Genomic DNA, 21,389 nt, shown 5'->3' on the forward strand with positions numbered 1-21,389 from the left:
GTCACATGTGCGGGGAATGCGGGGTTTGTAACCACATTTTATTTAACTACGCCTTCTTCCAGTCTGAGGTCCTGGTAGGCATTACACAGGAAGAGACTGGTGTAGGGGAAAAAGAAAAGAAACGGGACGCCCTCCTCCTCCTTCTCCTCCTCTTCCTCCTCCTCCTCCTCCTCCTCCTCTCTTGGTGGATAACGGTGTCCAAGAAGTTATTCAGGACCGACACAGACAATAGAGTCTGTCTTGGGCTTTGATACGCTTCCATCACTTCTTATTAATGCTGTCCGCGTCCGCATTGTGTCACACAAAGAGGGAAACAACCGGCTGAGATCACATCATGGACGATCTGGGTAAGTATTAGTGCTGTTCTTCTGCTGCATGCTGAGATATCTTCAGGGGATCTCTGGGAAGGGGTGGTGTACCCAAACCTAACAGAGGAAATGAGATCTGCTCATTCTGCCAATCTCACTGGAGCAGAATTTCCTTTTCTGTCCACAAGGACATATTTAGGGCTGTGTAATGAAAAGGGCTTTTTTTTTATTTTTTTTATTGGCTCCCATAATATTTGAAGGCAGAGAAAAAAGCTAAGACACATCCTTAAATATACATATCATACAACTCCTGTGTTAAAACATTGCTTACATTATTCTCCTTCTCTTATGACATCCTGTTCACAGTAACTCTCCCTACAGTGCGCTCCCATCCCCTGAGATTTGAAAAGTGGGGTTTTTTTGTTGCAGAATTGTGTTTACCTTTCCAAGCAAACGGGCCACAAATGCACACATATTCACACAGGTACCACAAGAACAGTCCCACCGCCATTGAGTGCTTTGTGCATGCCCTGCAAATTCAATAAATTCTTTGTAAATTAGATTAAAAAGGGATCCACGGCGGGCTTTCCCATCCATTCATATTAACAAGTCAGCGATAGAGAGAAGCCACATAATGCTCAACAGATTATTCCATTTTGAAGACATCAAAGAGGGTTCTGGGAGCATGACTTCTGTCTTTTTTTGGACAATGTCCGAGGGAGATTTCTTCTTTTTTCTCGAAACAACATTATTGAGAAGCTCACTCTTTGTGGGTCGGAAAAAAGGCCCTGAAATAGCCCAGGGCCACGCTTGCTATTTAAAAAAAGAAAAAAGCCACAGTTCAATGAAAATAGAAAGGCCATTTGCCTCAGCAGCCCATATGCTTTCTCAGGAACTTTTGTCCACTTCAGAATTAGGGGATTTATACTTTACAAGCAATTCTGGAAGGAATGGCTAAATGTAGCCAAGCACATCTGGGCACATCTGGATCGGATTGCACACGGAGAGAGCCAGAGTTACTGGGTGACTGGGTGAGCGTAAGTCAGGCGGTGGCCATGTTCGAGACACTCTGTTTATGCTGTTGTCTAACAAATGTTGTACGTTAAGGTTTTGGATCTGGCGAGGCTTTCCTGCTAGAGAGACCACTTGTTAGAGAGGCCGTTGGCCAAGACAAACAAGTCCACAGGCAGCTCTAAATATGGTCACAATTCCCATTGAGAGAAGTTCAGCTCCTTATATGAGCAGATCGGTCTGTAAAAGTGGGTGCGTGTGAGAGAGAGAGACACACACACACACACACACACACACACACACACACACACACACACACACTAGCGAGGAGGGCCAGTAGTATATGCACAAGTTTCTCACCACATGGTCGTACCAGATGTGTGAATCATCCGTGGAAAAGGTGACCACAGGGATGAACTAATGCAGGGTGAATGGGTTATGTTCATCATGTCACACAACTGATCACCAAAGATGTTTAATCAGTTGAATCAATCATTCATCAAACATTTGTGATATCGATCTGCAAAGGCTACAATAATCTGTTCAAGGTTCAGAGATTCAAACCTTTTATAGATTTTTTTTTGGGGGGGGGGCTGCTTTATTTGATGGTGAGACAGACAGATAAGTCAAGGGGAGAGAGAGGGGATGACATGTAGCAGACTGGGCCAGACCCGATAAAGAATGCGCCCCCAAAGATTCCTTCTTTACGTTGGAACATGATCTACAACCTCAATTCAATCTGCCGTTACCAAAACAAACCAAAGCAAAGTTAACTGGTGTATCTGGAGTGATGAGGTCTTCAGCACACGGTTAAAGTTAAAGCTTTTTAACAAGGGACAGCACCTTATTAAAAAAAGCTCTAACTATAACCATGTGCGTCTGTTGAGGTACCTTGTTTTACGCCTGTATCTACCAGTAGATCAGTGATTCACAACCAGAGGTATTTGTGCCCCAGAGCGTATTTCTGCATTTGCCAAGATGCGTATTTATTGTTTATTAATAACCAGTAAAACAACCTGAGTCCGTGTTAACACTACAACATGCAGTTGGGAGTGTGTGAATACTTGTTCAAGCAAGCAGAGAGGGTCCAAATAGATTTAAAAAAACATGATGGAATAAATGGTTTCAGCATTCAACTTCTTTAACTCCAGACCTAATAAAACCTAATAAAAAAAGGAGACCAAACTTAAAACATCAGCAATTCAAGGTTTTGTATTAAAGAAGTATACAAACAGCATCTACCGTTGCATCTTATTAAAGGCTCCCTCCACATCATGTTTTACTTCTTTCCCAAATACAATATTACATTTATTACACTTAGCACATGTGTCTGGAAAGTTGTTGTCAAAGTTATTTAACTGGTGTTATATACAGTATATACGTATGAGCCAATTATATTGCATCACTTTAGATGTGTATTTAAAGATCATTTTTGTGCATCTTCCCTAATCATTTTGGATTGCCCCTTTAGTAATGTTAAATAATACCCCCTTTAAAATACAAAATGAACACATTTTAACATAAAGGCTGTTGATTAAGGGGTGCTTCAGCTCATCTGATAGGGCTGTGGGGGTGCATCATGCAAAAAAATACACTCATATTTTTCCTTTTGCCTGTAATGCTATTTATGAATCTAGACTGTTTTGGTGTGAGTTGCAGAGTGCCGGAGATAGAGATGTCTTTCTTCTCTCCAGTATCATGGGATTGTACAGTACTTTGCTTGTGGTGCTCAAAGCGCCCCAAAAAAAATACATTTGAAAAACTCAACATCAATGTCTTATTCCAAAAATCATGACCCGGTAATTTAAGATAACCCACAGACCTTGTTTCATGTCGGAACTATGGTTCCTGCTCTTGTTTATGGTTGTTGGTCGGTGGAAACAATCTAGATTGATAAACAACTCTACAGGTAAAGGGAAAAAAATATTTAGGGGTGAACTGTCCCTTTAAGTCTGTGTTAACCCGTTAAAAACAGTGAAATTAAATCTACTCAAAACAGCAGCTCAACGTCTTCAATTTAGAGTTTGTAATTACTCATTTTCAGCCTACTCTTTACAAACTTTAACCTTCAATCGCACGTACACCGACTTTTCAGCTCAAAATGCATCGCTAACCCTTGAGCAAGTTTAGTTTCTGGACAGCTCCCACTTGGAGTGAGTGATTGAGTGGGATGGGGCGTGGAGTGGATATAGATATCAGTTGCCAAACACTCTTCCTCCTCTGCTTCCTTTCAATACTGGCATGTCTTGGATAAGTTTGTGTGCTCTAATAACTTCACCGTGTCGATGGATTATCTCCGGGTTGTGCAAGCGTCTTGACTGTCTGGTCCTCGGACTGATTAGAGTCTGAGGACGCTCATTGTCCTCCATGTCGTTTTCTGGCGTGTGGGCTGATATGCTGCTGCTGTATTATTGGTCACACAGGCTGTCTGTCTCTCCTTAGGAGTGCCTGAGCCACCTAACTACCCTCTCAGTCCGCGTATTGTTGTGTTTGGTACGTAACTGCCTGTGCATGTGTTTGCATGTTTCATTGTGTCTGCCAGGATGCCATTTACTTAACTTCATATGTTCTGTCTAACATCCAGTGTGTTTTCGTCTCCACCTGTACTGCATGTTCTTTAAATCTATTTCTTAATTCATATCTCTTTCTATTTCCGTTTAATGCCTTGTAAACAAACTCATAACACCATCAGGGACATTCATAGAGATAAATAGATACATTATGGGGTAGTTGAGTGTCTTTCATTTTCATCACAACCCAATCTGAAGCTTAATTGAATAATACATATATACAGACTTCCATCACATTTATGCTGTTATATCAGTTTCCTTTACCTTCCTGCCTCGCAGACGCCCTCCTCGCTGATCTGGAGAACACCGGCTCTCCTCTGGCTCGGTGTCCTGTCCTTCTGACCTCTGACCCTCCACAAAATGCTGAGCCTGAAACCCAAGAGTCTGCCGAAACCCGGCCGCCGCCGCCCGCCTACACCCCACAGCAGGTAGACCACTAGCTACTAGGGAGGGATTCATTATATTTGACACTGCAGATTCAGTTTTTTCACTTCTGGTTTGTTTCTCAGACTGTTTCTGCTGCCATGAAATCTTCCCAGAACTCCAACCCAGACAAATTATACAGGTAACTCCCTCTGTTTTACACGGTGTAATCCAGAATATATTATTTCAAAAATGAATAAGTGTAACAAAGTGACCATACACTCTAATCATCAGGATGCAGATTTCTGTAAATATAAGTTCTTCAGATTTTACATCAGAGAGAAAGTGTTTGCATGTGCCCAAAGCTAATTAAGAACCACATTCAAGATAACATTTTTATTTAATTACAAATTATAAATGAATTTAATTTAATTAAGTTTGTAAATGAGTGTGTTTAAATTGTAAAGCACTGCTATGGATAGATGAGAGTATTCTGTTGTTGCCTTTCTTACAGCACAGTGTGTAAACCGCGCTCTCCGCGCACAGCAGATCCTCCGCCGGCCTTCTCCTCCTCCTCGCTGCTGGGAGGAGGTCTGAGTGAACTGGACCATTTGCTACAGGAGCTGAATGCCACCCAGTTTAACATCACAGGTTAGTGTGTGTGTTTTATGTTCCTGTGCTTGACTCTGAGGTGAATCTTTTTCCTATATATGACCTTGTTTTTGTCATCAGATGAGATCCTGGCCCAGTTCCCTTCTTCTAAGAAAGATGACAGGGACAAGATCAAGGATAAGGCCCCGAGCTCCTCCTCCAGGTACCAAATCTAATTTAGTCAAATCTAAAGAACTGACAGAATTCTAGTGAATGCAAACTACTTACTGCAGAGTTCTGACAAGTAGAGGAGAGCTACACAATTGACCATAAGATAAATTAATTAAGTTTAAATCAAATGAAATTAAATTGTGCAAACGCTAGAATGTTTCACTATATTTAAACACGTTGATGAGAAAGTGTGCATCTTGAAGGTTCAATACATGGGATACAGAGCGAGCGTTAATATAGCAGCGAACAACTAAATGCTTGTAAAGCTGTAGTGGCTCAGCCATAGCCATGTTGAGAGCCATTGAGAGGCAATCGAAATGCTCCCAAGTTTTATATAAACCACCTTTTATTAATTCAACAAAATATATTACTTAATGCATTGTGAATTATGTTTTCAACATATACAGAGGGATAATGTTTTTGCCAAAATGTATTCAAGGTCAGTTTTAGTGTCAACTGATTTACAGCAAGATAAGAGTTTGGGTATGTCTTGATTAGCTTTCAAATGCAGGTCTGTTTTATGCATGTTTTACATTTTCAAAGATAGATGGCATATTTAAATAGTTGCACACTAACAGCCATCAGGATCAACATTTTGTCAACAATGTTCACAAAGTCACGACTGATAAATGTTGGGCAGTATACAAGTAAAATGTGATGACATTTTTTTTCTAGCACTGCGAAGCCTTCAGCGACATCAGCCACACTGGAATTGGACAAACTGATGGCTTCTCTGTCAGACTTCAGAGTCCAGAGCACAGTAAGAGTCCACACAACAGCATGAAAATGACCAAAATCAGTATTATGTTATTTGTAAATCAAATGTGACCGCAAGGGCATGCTGTTTACTTTTCTACAATAATTCCCAGACGTTCCAGGCTTTAACACAGCTCATGCTGATTCATAATGTGGTCATGAAGACGTCACTTGACTTCACTATTACTGTGTGGCCGGGCCCCAGCACATGCCTCCTGGTGTAAATCAGTCACCAGATACAGCCCGAGGAAGGAAATTAGTCTCGGTGGAAATATTTTCCAGCCTCAAAAATATTTTCATATAGTTGAAAGTCAGAGTTATAGATCTACATTTGGTATGGTACATAATCCAGTCATTCCCCTTTCCAGGGAGTCTATGTTCTAGAATGTGAGCAAAAGTTTGTTTGGTTCCAGTGTGCAGCTGTGAGTTATAAACAACTGTGAGCATGAGGTTAAGGAACAGTGAGTCTCAAAGAGGAGCATTTTTCTCTATTGGATACTCTTTACTGTTTAAATGTGCAGTACGTTACAAAATATTGATACGTACCCGGTTTAACCGCTTTGAACGGACGGACATATTTCAACTACAATATAGATTGTTTCATATATTTTATACTTTTGTTCTTGACCAACACCAGCATAACCAATGATATGTCTCTCCACTGCACTTTATGTTTAGAGCAAATGTCAGCATGCTAAAAAAAGGTGAACTGAGTAAACATTATACCTGCTAAATATCAGCATGTTAGCATTGTCATTGTGAGCATGTTAGCATACTGACAGTGTTAACATTTAGCTGAAAACACCGCTATACCTAAATACGTCTCACAAAACAGCTAGCATGACTGTGGACTCTAACGCTTGTGTTAAAACATGTCTAAACCTTTCTTACATTTTCTAGAAATGAAAGCTCATAAATGTGTGTATTTGACCAGGGCCATTTCTCTCACAAAATGCAACCTGTAATGCAGTTGTTATACATTCATCAGTTGAGGCTACTATCAGTGGAGGAGTTTGTGCTACTTCTACAATGTTTTTTTCATTCTGCGATTGTTGAATAATGTGTTGAAATGTCGACTTTAAATAAGCCCTTGCTGTTCTGATGGACTCACTGACTCGATGATTTAGAAAACACAAATTTTCACGGCACAATTTCTCAAAATTATCATCGAACATTCCTATATTTGGCCGCTTATCCACAGAAATTGAATGCGACACATCATCATACAACAAAACAAGTTCAAAAGTACACAACATATTATGCTATTTTAAGGCAGCGTTTGAGTGTTTTTCTTATCAGGATTGTTTTTTTCTTACTTTTTTCAACATAAATTCCTTTCTCAATAAAGTTTGGTAAGTTGTCTTTTTCTATGCTCACTTCATTTCCATTTCCCTCTTTCTCTTTTCCCAAACACACTACATGTTTGGTCGCTGTGCCTCAGACAGCCTCATGTTTTAAAAGCATAACAGTCAGTCTCTTATGACAATTCATTTCAAACCAACTGTAGATTAATGATAAACTCTCTGAGAATGTAAATTCCAAAGACAGATGTGCCATCCATCATTTTTCTTTCTCTTCTCCCAGCCAGCTGCGCCTGTCAATCCAGTGGTGACGGCACCACCTCAGCCCACCCCCCCACCACAGGCCTCGTCCGGCGGCTCATTGGACAGCATGCTGGGGCTGCTCCAGTCGGACCTGAGCCGACAAGGAGTTCAAACTTCCTCCAAAGGAAACTGTTCGGCTTGCCAAAAGCCGGTCGTAGGACAGGTGAGTTATCAGCATTAGTCCATAAAGACGTGCACAAAGCTGCATTAAGCTTCTGACAACTCAGTTATATTAATATTTGATAGTGCTTTTAGCACAAGGTTGGACAGGACGTCGTTTCCAGTTCCAGTCACTGTAATCATTAAAGTATAGTGTTCATTAATCACGTTGTGTGTCCTCTTGCAGGTGGTAACGGCTCTTGGGAAGGTTTGGCACCCAGAGCACTTTGTGTGCACCGAGTGTGAGATAGAGTTAGGCAGCCGCAACTTCTTTGAGAAGGACGGACGGCCGTACTGCGAGTCGGACTACTTCACCCTCTTCTCCCCTCACTGTGCTCAATGCAACAAGCCCATTCTGAATGTGAGAGACTTTGTTGTGTGCATGCTTCAATTAACATCTTCAACAACACTCACCTGGAGCCATTTAACTTTTCATTCCTCTTGTCATTCAGAAAATGGTCACCGCTCTGGATAAGAACTGGCATCCAGAGTGTTTCTGCTGTGTAAAGTGCAGCCGGGCGTTCGGAGAGGAAGGTAATGGGCGGCGCACACTGCATCCTGTTTGGGTTCAACACACAACTGTTAACAATGAACTTCATCAGGGTTGCACTTACAAACAGGCCTTAAAAACACAGCATAACCTTCATTTTAAGGTTATAATCTGTCCCAGGGTTTGTTATAGCTACAAATGTGTTTGCATGGATTTGCTGTATAATCACTGGGGGCTCTGTAACATTACTTTAGCCTGCTAACCCCTTTAAAACATTTAATATGAACGGTTTTCAAAGGAGAGTTAATGTTCTGTGGTAATGCCAAGGATTCAGAGGAAATACTAAATCTTTGTCATTAAAAAGTCCAAAATTTAAAGCAGAACATGCTTTGAGACGACAACAAAAAATACCGTCAGCCTATAAAAACTCACATCAGTAAAACCTTAAACCATTATGAATAGATTAATGTTCCACAGACCAGAGTCACATGGAAACGTTTCATACAGAGGTTTCTTTCCCGAGCGTCATCCAGTTAATTCAACATTTATCAAAGAGACTTCTTGAACTAGTAAAACTGTGACTAAATCTTCTGCAGGTTTCCATGACCGTGAAGGACAGCAGTACTGCCAGCAGTGCTTCTTGAATCTGTTTGCTTCTCGCTGTCAAGGCTGCAGCCAGCCCATCCTGGAAAACTACATCTCAGCCCTCAACTCTCTCTGGCACCCACAGTGCTTCGTGTGTAGGGTGAGTGTTTCTCTGTGGGGTTTGAGGGCCGGTTCAATGAAAATGTCTGTTACATTTGGCAAACAGTTGCAAGGAGTGTAGCACAATATTTTCATCCCTGGTGTGTTATGGATGCAGTTGTGACTGACTTAAAGGTAACCTGTGGAGTTATTTACATTCAATCTGTATCCTTCAAGTTTTTCAACTGTGTTGAATGTATTAACTTCCTCATTAAACATCTGCAAAGCTGATTTTTTGAGCATTTTGAAACTAGTCCTGTTTACATCCATGTTTACTTGATAGAGGTCTTGTTCACTACTGTTGTTGGCACATTGCTGGCGTTTCTTGGCGTGTTAACCACCACCTTTTGATCAGTGGTTCCTCATATGTAATGTATGAGTAAAACAAAACGGCGACCCACTCATAAAAAAATGTACGTTTACATTAACCCTGAGATCACGACCAATGCAGACGGTCTGGCCCATAGATACTATGCAGGAAAATCCGCTCGTCCTCTGTTATGTATCTAGGGAATTTGGCCGCTTTATAGTGACATAAAGACGAAAGAAGAATTCTATGCTTACAAACATATTGAGGCTCCTTCAGTCCGATTGTTAAACTGTCCGCCAAGATATTGAACCCCAAATTGCTCCTGAAGACTGTGTGAGTGTGTGTGAATGATTATATTAAATCCTGATGGGCAAGTTGGCACCTTGTATGGCAGCCTCTACCATCAGTGTACAGTGTGTGTGTGTGAATGGGTGTAAAGCACGTTGAGTTTAAAAATACGCTTTATAAATGTAAATGTAGAGTCCATCTACCAATGTAGGGAAATTAAATTCACAAAGATGTTTGAACAGTTATGTAAATGAAGAAATACACTGTGAAAGATGTCCGTCTTTTATTGAAATCTTTCGGAAAATATGTTTCTGAGACCAACGTTTTCAAATGATCCCTTGAGCAAGGCACTTAACTGACAACTGCTACGCTGAAGCTGCTCAGCGACAAACAGATCAGAGTGTGGTTGTGATGATATTACATGTGTAACTGTGTGAGCAGGGCGTTTCCTGCTCCCTGTAAAACTACCATGCACATTTTTTGGGGAAAACCTAAAAATATGTTTGGATTATGTCATGAGAAAGTCGTCATTTCACAAGGCAACTGTCTAATTACAGTTTCATGAGTCAGGGCTCTCTGCGGTGCCTGAATCTCACTGCGTCTCTCTCTCTCTCTCTCTCTCTCTCTCTCTCTCTCTCTCTCTCTCTCTCTCTCTCTCTCTCTCTCTTCTTCAGGAGTGCTACAGCCCCTTCGTCAATGGCAGCTTCTTCGAACACGAGGGTCAGCCGCTGTGTGAGGCCCACTATCACCAGTCCCGTGGCAGCATGTGTCAGGCCTGCCAGCAGCCCATCTTGGGCCGCTGCGTCACCGCTATGGGGGCCAAATTCCACCCCCACCACCTCGTGTGTCACTTCTGCCTGAAGCCCCTGAGCAAAGGCTGCTTCAAGGAGCAGGAGAACAAGCCCTACTGCCACCCCTGCTTCATCAAACTCTTTGGTTGAGGACACAGCAGTACTTTGCCTCCCCCTCCTCCTCTGGGCCTGCCACATGAAGAAGCTGTATGACTCTGAGCTCTCATTTTTGTTTGTTTTTTATTGTGGGAATGAGGGTGGAGCTGGTCTCTTTCTTGGATTTAAGAATTTTAGAGCTGATAGAGCGAGGGGAATAAAAAGCAAATCTTCCAACCCAATTAATTTCTGTTTATTTCACAATAAAAGTGGAATGCATTTTGACTTGCAGTGTGAAATACAACTCTAGCATTGGTTAGACGAATACAAAATGATGCCAAATGATTTTGTCATGTAAGCATACTGTATTGATTCAAATTGAATATTGAAAATTGAATTATTTTGCCAAAGGTAGAAAAGAAACAGTATATTAAGAGCAAATGTATTGTTTCAGTAAATGACTTGTGCAAAAAAATCCCCTTTAATATATTTGCTTTATATTGCAAAAATATAAGTGCCACTGCAATTGCATTTTTTTATATTATATGCTGACTGCTATATGCTGTATGTTTTGTGTAAGCTCTCATATGTTTAATGTCATATTTTGCATTATACTTTCACTATTGCTCTATGCAATTTGCCAAAAACAATTCCAAAGAATGAAATAAAGGAGAACACATTTGTTATGCTCTTTCACGGGTGAATGAATCGAAGGATCAACTGTGAAATGTGAGAAAATTAAACCAAGCAACTTTTTAGGGAATTTTAAGCCTACACATCCTTTATGTGGGAAGAACCAGCTAACACAAAAACAGAACTTCAGTACTTGCATAAACATAAATGCATAAACATCTGAATAATGTATGTTAAGAATGAATAAAAAAAACATCAGCTTCAGCAGACATGTAACTAGTAGTATTAGTAGGAGGCTTGTATTAGTAGTAGTATCATCCATAGAATAAACGGTAGCACACAAAATATGATAATAATAATGATAAACTTTATTAATATTGCACATTTTAAAGTGCTTTAGGACTCAAACATCTCAGGACTTCTGCCAGGGATTAAACTCCCAGGATAATAATAATAATAATAAAAAGTTAAAAATAAAAAAATAAAACCTATTATGAGCACACAAAATATGATAATAATAATGATAATAATAGTTAACTTTATTCATATTGCACATTTCAAAGTGCTTTGCATGGTTGAACAAGGACTCAAACATTTCAGGACTTCAAAGAGGTCTGCCAGGGATTAAACTCCCAGGGTAAAAATAGAATTTAAAAAAAGAAAACCTATTATGAGCACACAAAATATGATAATAATAATGATAAACTTTATCAATATAGCACATTTTAAAGTGCTTTAGGACTCAAACATCTCAGGACTTCAAAGAGGTCTGCCAGGGATTAAACTCCCAGGGTAAAAATAAATTTAAAACCTATTATGAGCACACAAAATATGATAATAATAATGATAAACTTTATCAATATAGCACATTTTAAAGTGCTTTAGGACTCAAACATCTCAGGACTTCTGCCAGGGATTAAACTCCCAGGGTAAAATAAAAAAAATAAAATAAAATAAAACCTATTATGAGCACACAAAATATGATAAAATAATAATAATAATAATAATAATAATAATAATAATGATAATAATAATAATAATAATAATTAACTTTATTCATATAGCACATTTCAAAGTGCTTTAGGACTCAAACAGTGGCGAAGTGGAACGTACCACTCTAGAGGGGTGGTGGAACAGTCCAAGTGCTGTAATAGTAGTACTAGAAGTAGTGGTAATAGTAGTAGTAGTGGTAATGGTGTTTGAAGTAGTAGTAGTAATAGTAATAGTAGTAGTAGTAGTAGTAGTAGTAGTAGTAGTAGTAGTAGTAGTATTAGTATTAGTAGGAGGCTTGTATTAGTAGTAGTATCACCCATAGAATAAACGGTAGTAGGAACCACTTTTTTAAAGAATTGAGGGGAACCCATTGGTGTGACACCGTTACCATGGAGACACAAACAATACATCCGGACGCTCCGTGAAGAAGGATCGTTTTGGAATAATTGAATATTAAGGTAAAAAATAAAAACTTTTCCTTCAGAATTATACGTTTACCACTCAATAATTAAAATTTAAGATGTGTTTCTATTTCTCACGCAGATAAAAAAAATAAATAAAAATAAAAACATGGACTCTGAGTATTTAAAGAGAAGCCTGGGGAAGTGTTTGGCGGACGGACTCGCTCAGGTGGCGGAGCAGCGTCCGGTGAACCCCATCCGGTTTCTCTCCCACTGGCTCTACTGGGTCAACTCCAACGCTGAGCAGGAGGCAGAGGTCAGATGATGGTTTGTTTCTGTCTGCAGGGGATTATTCCCAGGGTAAAAATAAAATAAAATAAAACCTAAAACCTTTAAAAAAATAAAATAAAATAAATAAAATTAAAACCTATTATGAGCATGCAAAATATGATAATAAATAATAATAATAATAATAATAATAATAATAATAATAATAATAATAATAATAATAATAATAGTTAACTTTATTCATATTGCACATTTCAAAGTGATTTAGGACTCAAACTTTCTGCCAGGGATTAAACTCCCAGGGTAAAAATAAAATAAAATAAATTAAAACCTATTATGAGCATGCAAAATATATAATAATAATAATAATAATAATAATAATAATAATGATAATAATAGTTAACTTTATTCATATTGCACATTTCAAAGTGCTTTAGGACTCAAACATCTCAGGATTTCTGCCAGGGATTAAACTCCCAGGGTAAAAATAAATTAAAACCTATTATGAGCACACAAAATATGATAATAATAATGATAAACTTTATTAATATTGCACATTTCAAAGTGCTTTAGGACTCAAACATCTCAGGACTTCAAAGAGGTCTGCTAGGGATTAAACTCCCAGGGTAAAAATAAATTTAAAAAAAAAGAAAACCTATTATGAGCACACAAAATATGATAATAATAAATAATGATAAACTTTATTCAATATAGCACATTTTAAAGTGCTTTAGGACTCAAACATCTCAGGACTTCTGCCAGGGATTAAACTCCCAGGGTAAAAATAAAATAAAATAAAATAAAACCTATTATGAGCATACAAAATATGATAATAATAATGATAATAATAATTAACTTTATTCATATAGCACATTTCAAAGTGCTTTAGGACTCAAACAGTGGCGAAGTGGAACGTACCACTCTAGAGGGGTGGTGGAACAGTCCAACTGCTGTAATAGTAGTACTAGAAGTAGTGGTAATAGTAGTAGTAGTGGTAATGGTGTTTGAAGTAGTAGTAGTAATAGTAATAATAGTAGTAGTAAGTAGTAGTAGTATTAGTAGGAGGTTTGTATTAGTAGTAGTATCATCCATAGAATAAAAGGTAGTAGGAACCACTTTTTTAAAGAATTGAGGGGAACCCATTGGTGTGACACCGTTACCATGGAGACACAAACAATACATCCGGACGCTCCGTGAAGAAGGATCGTTTTGGAATAATTGAATATTAAGGTAAAAAAAAAAACTTTTCCTTCAGAATTATACGTTTACCACTCAATAATTAAATTTAAGATGTGTTTCTATTAATCACGCAGATAAAAAAATAAATAAAAATAAAAACATGGACTCTGAGTATTTAAAGAGAAGCCTGGGGAAGTGTTTGGCGGACGGACTCGCTCAGGTGGCGGAGCAGCGTCCGGTGAACCCCATCCGGTTTCTCTCCCACTGGCTCTACTGGGTCAACTCCAACGCTGAGCAGGAGGCAGAGGTCAGCTGATGGTTTGTTTCTGTCTGCAGGGGATTATTTTTAAAAATAAAATAAAATAAATAAATTAAAACCTATTATGAGCATGCAAAATATGATAATAATAATATGATAATAATAATAATAATAATAATAATAATAGTTAACTTTATTCATATTGCACATTTCAAAGTGCTTTAGGACTCAAACATCTCAGGACTTCAAAGAGGTCTGCCAGGGATTAAACTCCCAGGGTAAAAATAAATATAAAATAAAATAAAACCTATTATGAGCACACAAAATATGATAATAATAATAATGATAATAATAATAAACTTTATTAATATAGCACATTTCAAAGTGCTTTAGGACTCAAACATCTCAGGACTTCAAAGAGGTCTGCCAGGGATTAAACTCCCAGGGTAAAAATAAAATAAAAAAATTAAAACCTATTATGAGCATGCAAAATATGATAATAATAATAATGATAATAATGATAAACTTTATTCATATTGCACATTTCAAAGTGCTTTAGGACTCAAACATCTCAGGACTACAAAGAGGTCTGCCAGGGATTAAACTCCCAGGGTAAAAATAAAATAAAATAAAATAAAACCTATTATGAGCATGCAAAATATGATAATAATAATAATAATAATGATAATAATAGTTAACTTTATTCATATTGCCCATTTCAAAGTGCTTTAGGACTCAAACATCTCAGGACTTCAAAGAGGTCTGCCAGGGATTAAACTCCCAGGGTAAAAATAAAATAAAATAAAACCTATTATGAGCATACAAAATATGATAATAATAATGATAATAATAATGATAATAATAGTTAACTTTATTCATATTGCACATTTCAAAGTGCTTTAGGACTCAAACATCTCAGGACTTCAAAGAGGTCTGCCAGGGATTAAACTCCCAGGGTAAAAATAAAATAAATTATAACCTATTATGAGCATGCAAAATATGATAATAATAATAATGATAATAATAGTTAACTTTATTCATATTGCACATTTCAAAGTGCTTTAGGACTCAAACATCTCAGGACTTCTGCCAGGGATTAAACTCCAGGGGAAAAATAAAATAAAATAAAACCTATTATGAGCACACAAAATATGATAATAATAATGATAATAATAATTAACTTTATTCATATAGCACATTTCAAAGTGCTTTAGGACTCAAACATCTCAGGACTGCAAAGAGGTCAATCAAATCAGACCGTTGAAATAATACAATGAAATGGAATAAACATTAATTAAAAACAATCATTTTTAAAGAGGTAAGACATGATGGAAATAACATTAAGCACACTGCATTTACAAAGAAAATTAAACCTCCTAATATTATATAAAGTGGTTAGAATAGCTCCACCCCTGGCAGCTCTAACATTAAAATGCTGCTTACATGTTAATTACAAGAATCTGAAATACTGATCACTGATATATATTGATATACTGCTGACAGGCCTCCAAAGTTACATTGGTACTTAAAAGCAGTTATAATCAATATTTAATTTTTTACAATGGAGCACATACTTGTGTGTAAAAGATGTGGCTGTATTGTCAAAACCTCAGAAATGATCTGAATACTTATTGTTCCACTACAGGTTAAAAAAATAACAAGGAAACACTGCTGCTAGCTATTAAACAGCTAGTATTCAAGCTACTTCATACCTCTACTGCCACTACTACGACCTCAAAGCCCTGATCTTCATGTTTTGAGAACTTACGCGCTTACGGTAAAGGATGACAGAGATTTAGAAAGTCTAAGCTCTTCAAGCTGAGCGCTGTAGAGCTTATAGTGTCTGTGGCAACAAACATCTAGTCACCCTTTACCTTTAGCTTAATGGACTGGGAATCTATGGCTCCCTCAGGTGCATTAGAAATGAAAGGTCAGAAGGTCAAACCCTTTAGAACGCCTTAAAAGGTGTCCTTGATTTGGTAAAACTATATGTATTAAGGGGCCTTAAAACATGTGTAATAAGATCCTCTTTCTCAGTTGAAGACCTTGTTTTTGTAACACTTTCTTATTTCCAGAAAAAGGCCAATTTGGCGATTCTGCAGCAGGAGAAGGCGAAAGCCAGAGAGGAGGCGTTGCACCAGGAGAAGCTGAGGGAGGAGGAGCGAAAGATCAGGGAGGCCTTGGAAGAGTCCAACAGAAAAGTATGTTGTGTGACAAATCCTCTGTTTTAACTTGGACTCTGATTATAAAGAGCTAATGTAACTGAACCTCCATTTACTTTTGTTCATTTAAAACTTCCTTCTAACCCTTTTTTATTGTTCTGCCGGAGGAATGAAGTCATTTTCAGATATTATTTTCATACGATTAGCCTTAAGAAGATGAATGATCCCCTACTTTCCCTGTTTGAGAAGTACATTTTAGGCAAAGACAGAGAGCTAGGAGGAAGATCAGACCAAGAGAGAAGAGAGGAAGGTTCAGTCATCACTTTAAAGACCTACATATGATCCTATTGGAGTGCATCTTTCACACACTTTACATGATATCTTGAGCAAAAAAATCCTTCAACGTCGTCACATCAACAGATTTTTGAGAAGCATGATGAGCCCACGTCAGCCACAACTGGAGCTGCTGCTGAGGACGACAAGCCTGTGACAGAAGAGAAACTAAACCCCTCTGATCCAGAAAACCAGCAAGACACAAACAAACACCAAGATGAAAATCAGGAACAGGAAACTGAACCGCAGGTGATAAAATAAAATGGAAATCTCAAATCTGTGTGCTTCTGGTGGTGGTTCCTCCCATGGTCTCTTCAGAGGTTTGATTTTGATCTTTGGGTTTGACTCATGAGTGTTGATGAGGTCTTTTCTGGTTATTCTAAAATGCATGACTCGCCTCTTGTGGTGTGGAAATATCCACCAAATGACATCAAAGGGTTTAATGAGGTGGTGTGTCTGCCGGGTGAAGGTTACAGATAATGTGTCCAGTCCAGAGTCGCCCGAGAGTAAACCTCTGGAGGCAAGTAGCTCCGCCCTCCCCGAGGCCCTCAGCACCGAGATCAAACAGGAGTCTGCAGAAATGCCTGATGAAAAAAACAAAGAGGAAGAAGAGAAAACTGAGGTGGAGCCGAGTGACGGTCGTGTAGAAGAGGAAACTGTAATCACCAATCCAATAGAAGAGAAAGAAAATGATGAAGATGAAGATCAGGTGATGAGACACTTTTTATGGATAAATTACATCTATACCATTTCAGTAACATGATATACAACAAATGAAACAAATAATGAAAAAGTAGCTAAGAGGTTAACTGTTAGAGCAGATGTCAAAACACCTACTTATGTTTTTCTGTCTCGTAACTGCTCCACAGGTGGTCGATGAAGCCGACACAACTGAAGCATTACGCTCGACTCCCAGCCGAGACGTTGACGACTTAAAACCAGAAGAGCTACTGGACAAAGAAAGCCCTCGCACCTCTCCAGACGCAGAGAAGGTGATGAAATACTGACTATGTGCAGGAGGATTTAGGTTGCCATGCAGGTTGAGGATGCAAGAGAATGCAGGATAAAGAGCCAGGAAAGATGATGGATAGATGAACAGAGTGGTGAAGGAGATTTGAGGGCAAAGTCAGCTGAAGATAGATCAAACTTGACAGAAAACGACAGCTGAGGAGAGGAAGAGGATGTTCATTTCAGGGCTGTTCAGGTGAAGAAAAATAGAGACAGGAGTCAGGCTGAGAAAAGGCAGATCTACTAATTCTTCACATCGCACCATTTCACCAGCAGGTCGATGGAGACGAAACCGGTAAGTTGGAGGTGGAACCACAGAGTGAAGATCCCAAACCGGAGGAGCCACGGGAATCTGGTTCTCCACCTCTTCAGGACCAGGAAAAGGTGTCTCATTATTATAATTATACTCTCACCAAATAAGAAAAACAAGTCCAGATGGGAGGCAGCGGTGTTGAGTTTGAGGACCAAACTGTTACAGCAGCAGACAGCAACAGAATCAAGATAGAAACGCAAAGACACCTTTGTTTAGTGCTTAACCAGAGCTGTTCTGTCCACCTCATCTCAGGAGGAAGACGAGCAACGTTCAGCTGAGACCACTGATATCTCGGCTCCAGCTGACGGTGACGAGAAACCACAAGAGGAGCCTGAAAACTCTCCTCCAGACACGGAGGACGTCCAGGAGAAGGTAGAGGAATCTATTTCAAATGTTTAAATAAATATCCCACAAACAACTGATCTGAGTTTGTACATTTACACTTCAGATAGGTGGTATTTTTACAGTTTCAGTGGTGAATGAATTGTAAAAAATAAAAAGCATTGTTTTGCTTTTCAGGAAGAAGAACAAGAAGCAGATCATAAGTGATCAAACCAGTGTCGTCTGACGATCCATCTGTTCTTAACAATGATTTTATAGCTGCAGTATATGTGTAGTTTGATGTGCAAATACAAAATAAACATTTATCACCAATTGTTTTTGTTTGATTATATCAGAGCAATGCATGAAAATGTAAAGAGGCTTTTATTGTGATGTGACTTCCTGCCACATGCAAACAAGCAATTTATAATAACTTCATTTTGGAAATAATGGAGATTGCAACACTGTGATTTTTCCCTTTTTTGTATAAGCTTTCCACATTGCAGCCATGTGTGATAATAATCTGAATGACGGTGCACATTTCCTCTACAGACCTTTGACCTGAAGGGGGAAGGCCAACAGCGCTGGTGCATAATGACTGTTTTGTATTGAATTCTTCGGTATTCTAGATTTGCCTTCACTGCCTGCAGAGTCGATGACAGCTTCACTTATGAAAAGCATCTATTCACGAGATCTCTATGCAAAACTGGGTGTGGCTGGCTGTGTTATGAGGAAATCTGGGAGGATCAACAACTCCATCTTGAATTGTTCACAGTATGTCTGACTGCTGAGTCCGAGATGCGTTGAACGGGCAGAGACAAGAGAAATATGATGGAAATAATAGCTGCTGTCGGCGGCTTCATCACCGATGTGATGAACTTTTTCACCGACAAGTTTCTGACTCCACCGCTGAAGGCAACACTCAAACATCTGGAGGAGGCTGAACTGAAAACTTTGAAAGGAGGTAACTTGTTTTAACGCACCAAAGAGATTATGTGAGAGTTATTATTTCATAAATGTGCTAAAGGGTGTGTTTGTGTTGAAAGGAGCTATTATTTAGTTGGAATGCATTTAAGATAAGATAAGACATGTACAGGATTACAGCAGCAAAGAGGATAGTGCAAACAAGAAAGAAAAAAAAACAAGATCAAAATAAGTATTATAAATAAGCAAATGAGCAATAGAAAACAGTAAAAAACAGTAAAGAATCCACAGTAACTGAAATATTATATATACAGACAGAAACTATTATAACTATAGTATTGCACAGTGTATTAGTGTCTTTAGTGTATTTATTTTGTTCTCATTTCTTCCCTCAGAAACACGGACCCTGAAGGCGAGGTCTCTGTGGGAGAGGTCCGGAGCTGTCATCATGGCAGTGCGGAGACCTGGATGATTTATGTGCAGAGAGGTAATGACATATCAGTATTTACAGTGTCTCCCTATTATGACTAAATGTCTTTATGAATGTGCTTCATGAAAATGGAGTAATTAATGATATAAGTATCCTAGACCCCATGTTTTTACAATCTTTGCACCACTCAATACAATTTAAATATTCTTTATGTCTTCTGCATAATTAATAATCCATCCTGACACATTTGGTTTCTTTGGAAGCTTTGGGATCTCCATTACAATTACATTTCTGTGAGGTTTGAACAGTGTTTTTGCTGCATGGCATGTGTTCGGCATCAACCGGTGGGTCAGTGGGTTTAAGAGGTTTTAAACCTCCTGTTCAGCTTGTATTTGTGCAATACATTTGTAATTATCACTCTAAATTGAACTCGTATTAATACACAGAGGGTGAACTAGCTTGGTCCCCCATGCACAGTGACAATAATAAAGAAAAAAACTTCATATAAAAGACATACTGACACCACAGCACTAACATATATTGCAAGAGGGCATTAGTGTAGATCAGCCACTAAGTTACACAACAATATGAAGTACAATTAATCAATTAATAAAAGCTACGTGATGCAGCTTAAGACAAGAACAAAAAACATAGGCAATAAAATGAAACCTTAAGGAAAAACATCTGGAACAAAACCTTAAACGTTATGTACAAATACCACCAGTATAACAAAACATCTTGACCTTTACATTAGATTATGTCTGGTATTTATTCACTGACTGATGTGCAGTATGTTTGTGTTTTTGTAGCACATGTACATTGCATTGTTGTTGTTGTTGTTGGCTGCAGGAGGCTGCAGAGCTGTCCTCTCTGAAGCCCCAGCTGGAGGAGCTGGGGGTCCCTCTGTACGCTGTGGTGAAGGAGGACCTCGGCACCGAGGTCCAGAACTTCATACCGTACTTCAAGGGGGAGATCTTCTTGGATGAAAAGGTGGACTTGTTTTTTGTTCCTCTCATGAATCGGTGTATTGTGTGGTCAGTTTCCCCTCCTCCCCCTTCTGATACTGAGTCATTCAGGATCTGTGGGAAAGTCGTTTAGGTCTGCATGAAAGTTATAAAGGCTCCTTGTTTGTCTGCTTGCATTGCAGAGGCGTTTTTATGGGCCCCGTGAGCGGAAGATGGGTCTGCTGGGTTTGCTGCGTGTCGGGGTTTGGATGAACAGCCTGCGGGCCTTTAGTAGGGGCTTCTTGGGAAACGTTTCGGGAGAGGGCTTTGTCCTCGGCGGGGTTTTCGTCATTGGACGAGGACAGCAGGTAAAACCTCCTCCGGTCAAACTTTGACAGGTTTTCAACTAAATGCAGGTAATACGTTGCTTTTATCCTCCAACAGGGAATTCTTCTGGAGCACAGAGAGATTGAACTTGGAGATAAAGTCAACACTGAGGAAGTCATCCAAGCTGTCAGGAGAATATCACAAGAACTTTTTCCTTTAGAGAGAAAATAATGCTTTGAATTACCCCTGAAGGATAAGAATCTCATATCAGTAAAACACAGAGAACATTTAGAAGCATATAAATGATATCCAGCTGCACGAATGATCATTAGATTTGTGGGTTTGTTGGTTTACTGGTTTCTGGGGGGATAACCAAGATGCATTTTAGGGTTTGACTGTGTAGTGAGAGTCTCTGAGTGTGTTAATGATGGTCTGTCTTTAAACTCAAGGAGAGGAAGCAGATCTGATACCAAACACTCAGTTTCCTGTGTTACTCTGGCATACTGTTATGTTATCTTGGGAGCCAAGAAACCTGAGACCAATAAAACATGGCTTAACATGC

The 21,389-nt window shown here is 38.8% G+C and overlaps 3 protein-coding genes across 5 annotated transcripts; all 3 read left to right on the plus strand.

Annotated features, from left to right (window-relative positions):
- Positions 1-161: 161 nt before the first annotated feature.
- Positions 162-10,998, plus strand: LOC129091405 (transforming growth factor beta-1-induced transcript 1 protein-like). Of its 2 annotated transcripts, none has more exons than XM_054599005.1 (11): positions 162-347; positions 4,169-4,317; positions 4,399-4,454; positions 4,767-4,903; positions 4,985-5,066; positions 5,750-5,834; positions 7,415-7,597; positions 7,781-7,954; positions 8,046-8,127; positions 8,680-8,828; positions 10,100-10,998. In XM_054599005.1, exons 1-11 carry the CDS (start codon positions 335-337, stop codon positions 10,364-10,366), a joined length of 1,377 nt encoding a protein of 458 aa, XP_054454980.1. In that variant the 5' UTR covers positions 162-334; the 3' UTR covers positions 10,367-10,998. The 2 variants fall into 2 exon arrangements, with proteins under 2 accessions (XP_054454980.1, XP_054454981.1); XM_054599006.1 differs by lacking the exon at positions 162-347 and adding an exon at positions 3,740-3,812.
- A 2,821-nt stretch (positions 10,999-13,819) lies between these two features.
- dydc2 (DPY30 domain containing 2) lies at positions 13,820-18,525 on the plus strand. 2 transcript variants are annotated; one of them, XM_054599014.1, is made up of 9 exons: positions 13,820-13,857; positions 13,941-14,113; positions 16,141-16,266; positions 16,648-16,809; positions 17,030-17,269; positions 17,430-17,552; positions 17,842-17,952; positions 18,134-18,253; positions 18,401-18,525. In XM_054599014.1, exons 2-9 carry the CDS (start codon positions 13,967-13,969, stop codon positions 18,428-18,430), a joined length of 1,059 nt encoding a protein of 352 aa, XP_054454989.1. In that variant the 5' UTR covers positions 13,820-13,857; positions 13,941-13,966; the 3' UTR covers positions 18,431-18,525. The 2 variants fall into 2 exon arrangements, with proteins under 2 accessions (XP_054454989.1, XP_054454990.1); XM_054599015.1 differs by having other exon boundaries at positions 17,845-17,952.
- Positions 18,526-18,818: 293 nt separating this feature from the next.
- On the plus strand, positions 18,819-21,389 carry LOC129091414 (peroxiredoxin-like 2A). Its single transcript, XM_054599019.1, has 5 exons — positions 18,819-19,166; positions 19,522-19,613; positions 20,406-20,546; positions 20,704-20,868; positions 20,945-21,389. Exons 1-5 carry the CDS (start codon positions 19,031-19,033, stop codon positions 21,056-21,058), a joined length of 648 nt encoding a protein of 215 aa, XP_054454994.1. The 5' UTR covers positions 18,819-19,030; the 3' UTR covers positions 21,059-21,389.

This window comes from Anoplopoma fimbria, chromosome 5, assembly GCF_027596085.1.
Source record: "Anoplopoma fimbria isolate UVic2021 breed Golden Eagle Sablefish chromosome 5, Afim_UVic_2022, whole genome shotgun sequence".
NCBI classification, from domain to species: Eukaryota; Metazoa; Chordata; class Actinopteri; order Perciformes; family Anoplopomatidae; genus Anoplopoma; species Anoplopoma fimbria.

What these genes read in the sequence shown, in the direction of transcription:
- dydc2 (XM_054599014.1), top strand. Translation starts at nt 13,967, where the DNA reads ATGGACTCTGAGTATTTAAAGAGAAGCCTGGGGAAGTGTTTGGCGGAC. An exon ending in ACGCTGAGCAGGAGGCAGAG is followed by an intron (nt 14,114 to 16,140) that starts GTCAGCTGATGG and finishes TCTTATTTCCAG; the next exon opens with AAAAAGGCCAATTTGGCGAT. An exon ending in TGGAAGAGTCCAACAGAAAA is followed by an intron (nt 16,267 to 16,647) that starts GTATGTTGTGTG and finishes TCACATCAACAG; the next exon opens with ATTTTTGAGAAGCATGATGA.
- LOC129091405 (XM_054599005.1), top strand. An exon ending in ACTTCAGAGTCCAGAGCACA is followed by an intron (nt 5,835 to 7,414) that starts GTAAGAGTCCAC and finishes CTCTTCTCCCAG; the next exon opens with CCAGCTGCGCCTGTCAATCC. An exon ending in CCGGGCGTTCGGAGAGGAAG is followed by an intron (nt 8,128 to 8,679) that starts GTAATGGGCGGC and finishes AATCTTCTGCAG; the next exon opens with GTTTCCATGACCGTGAAGGA.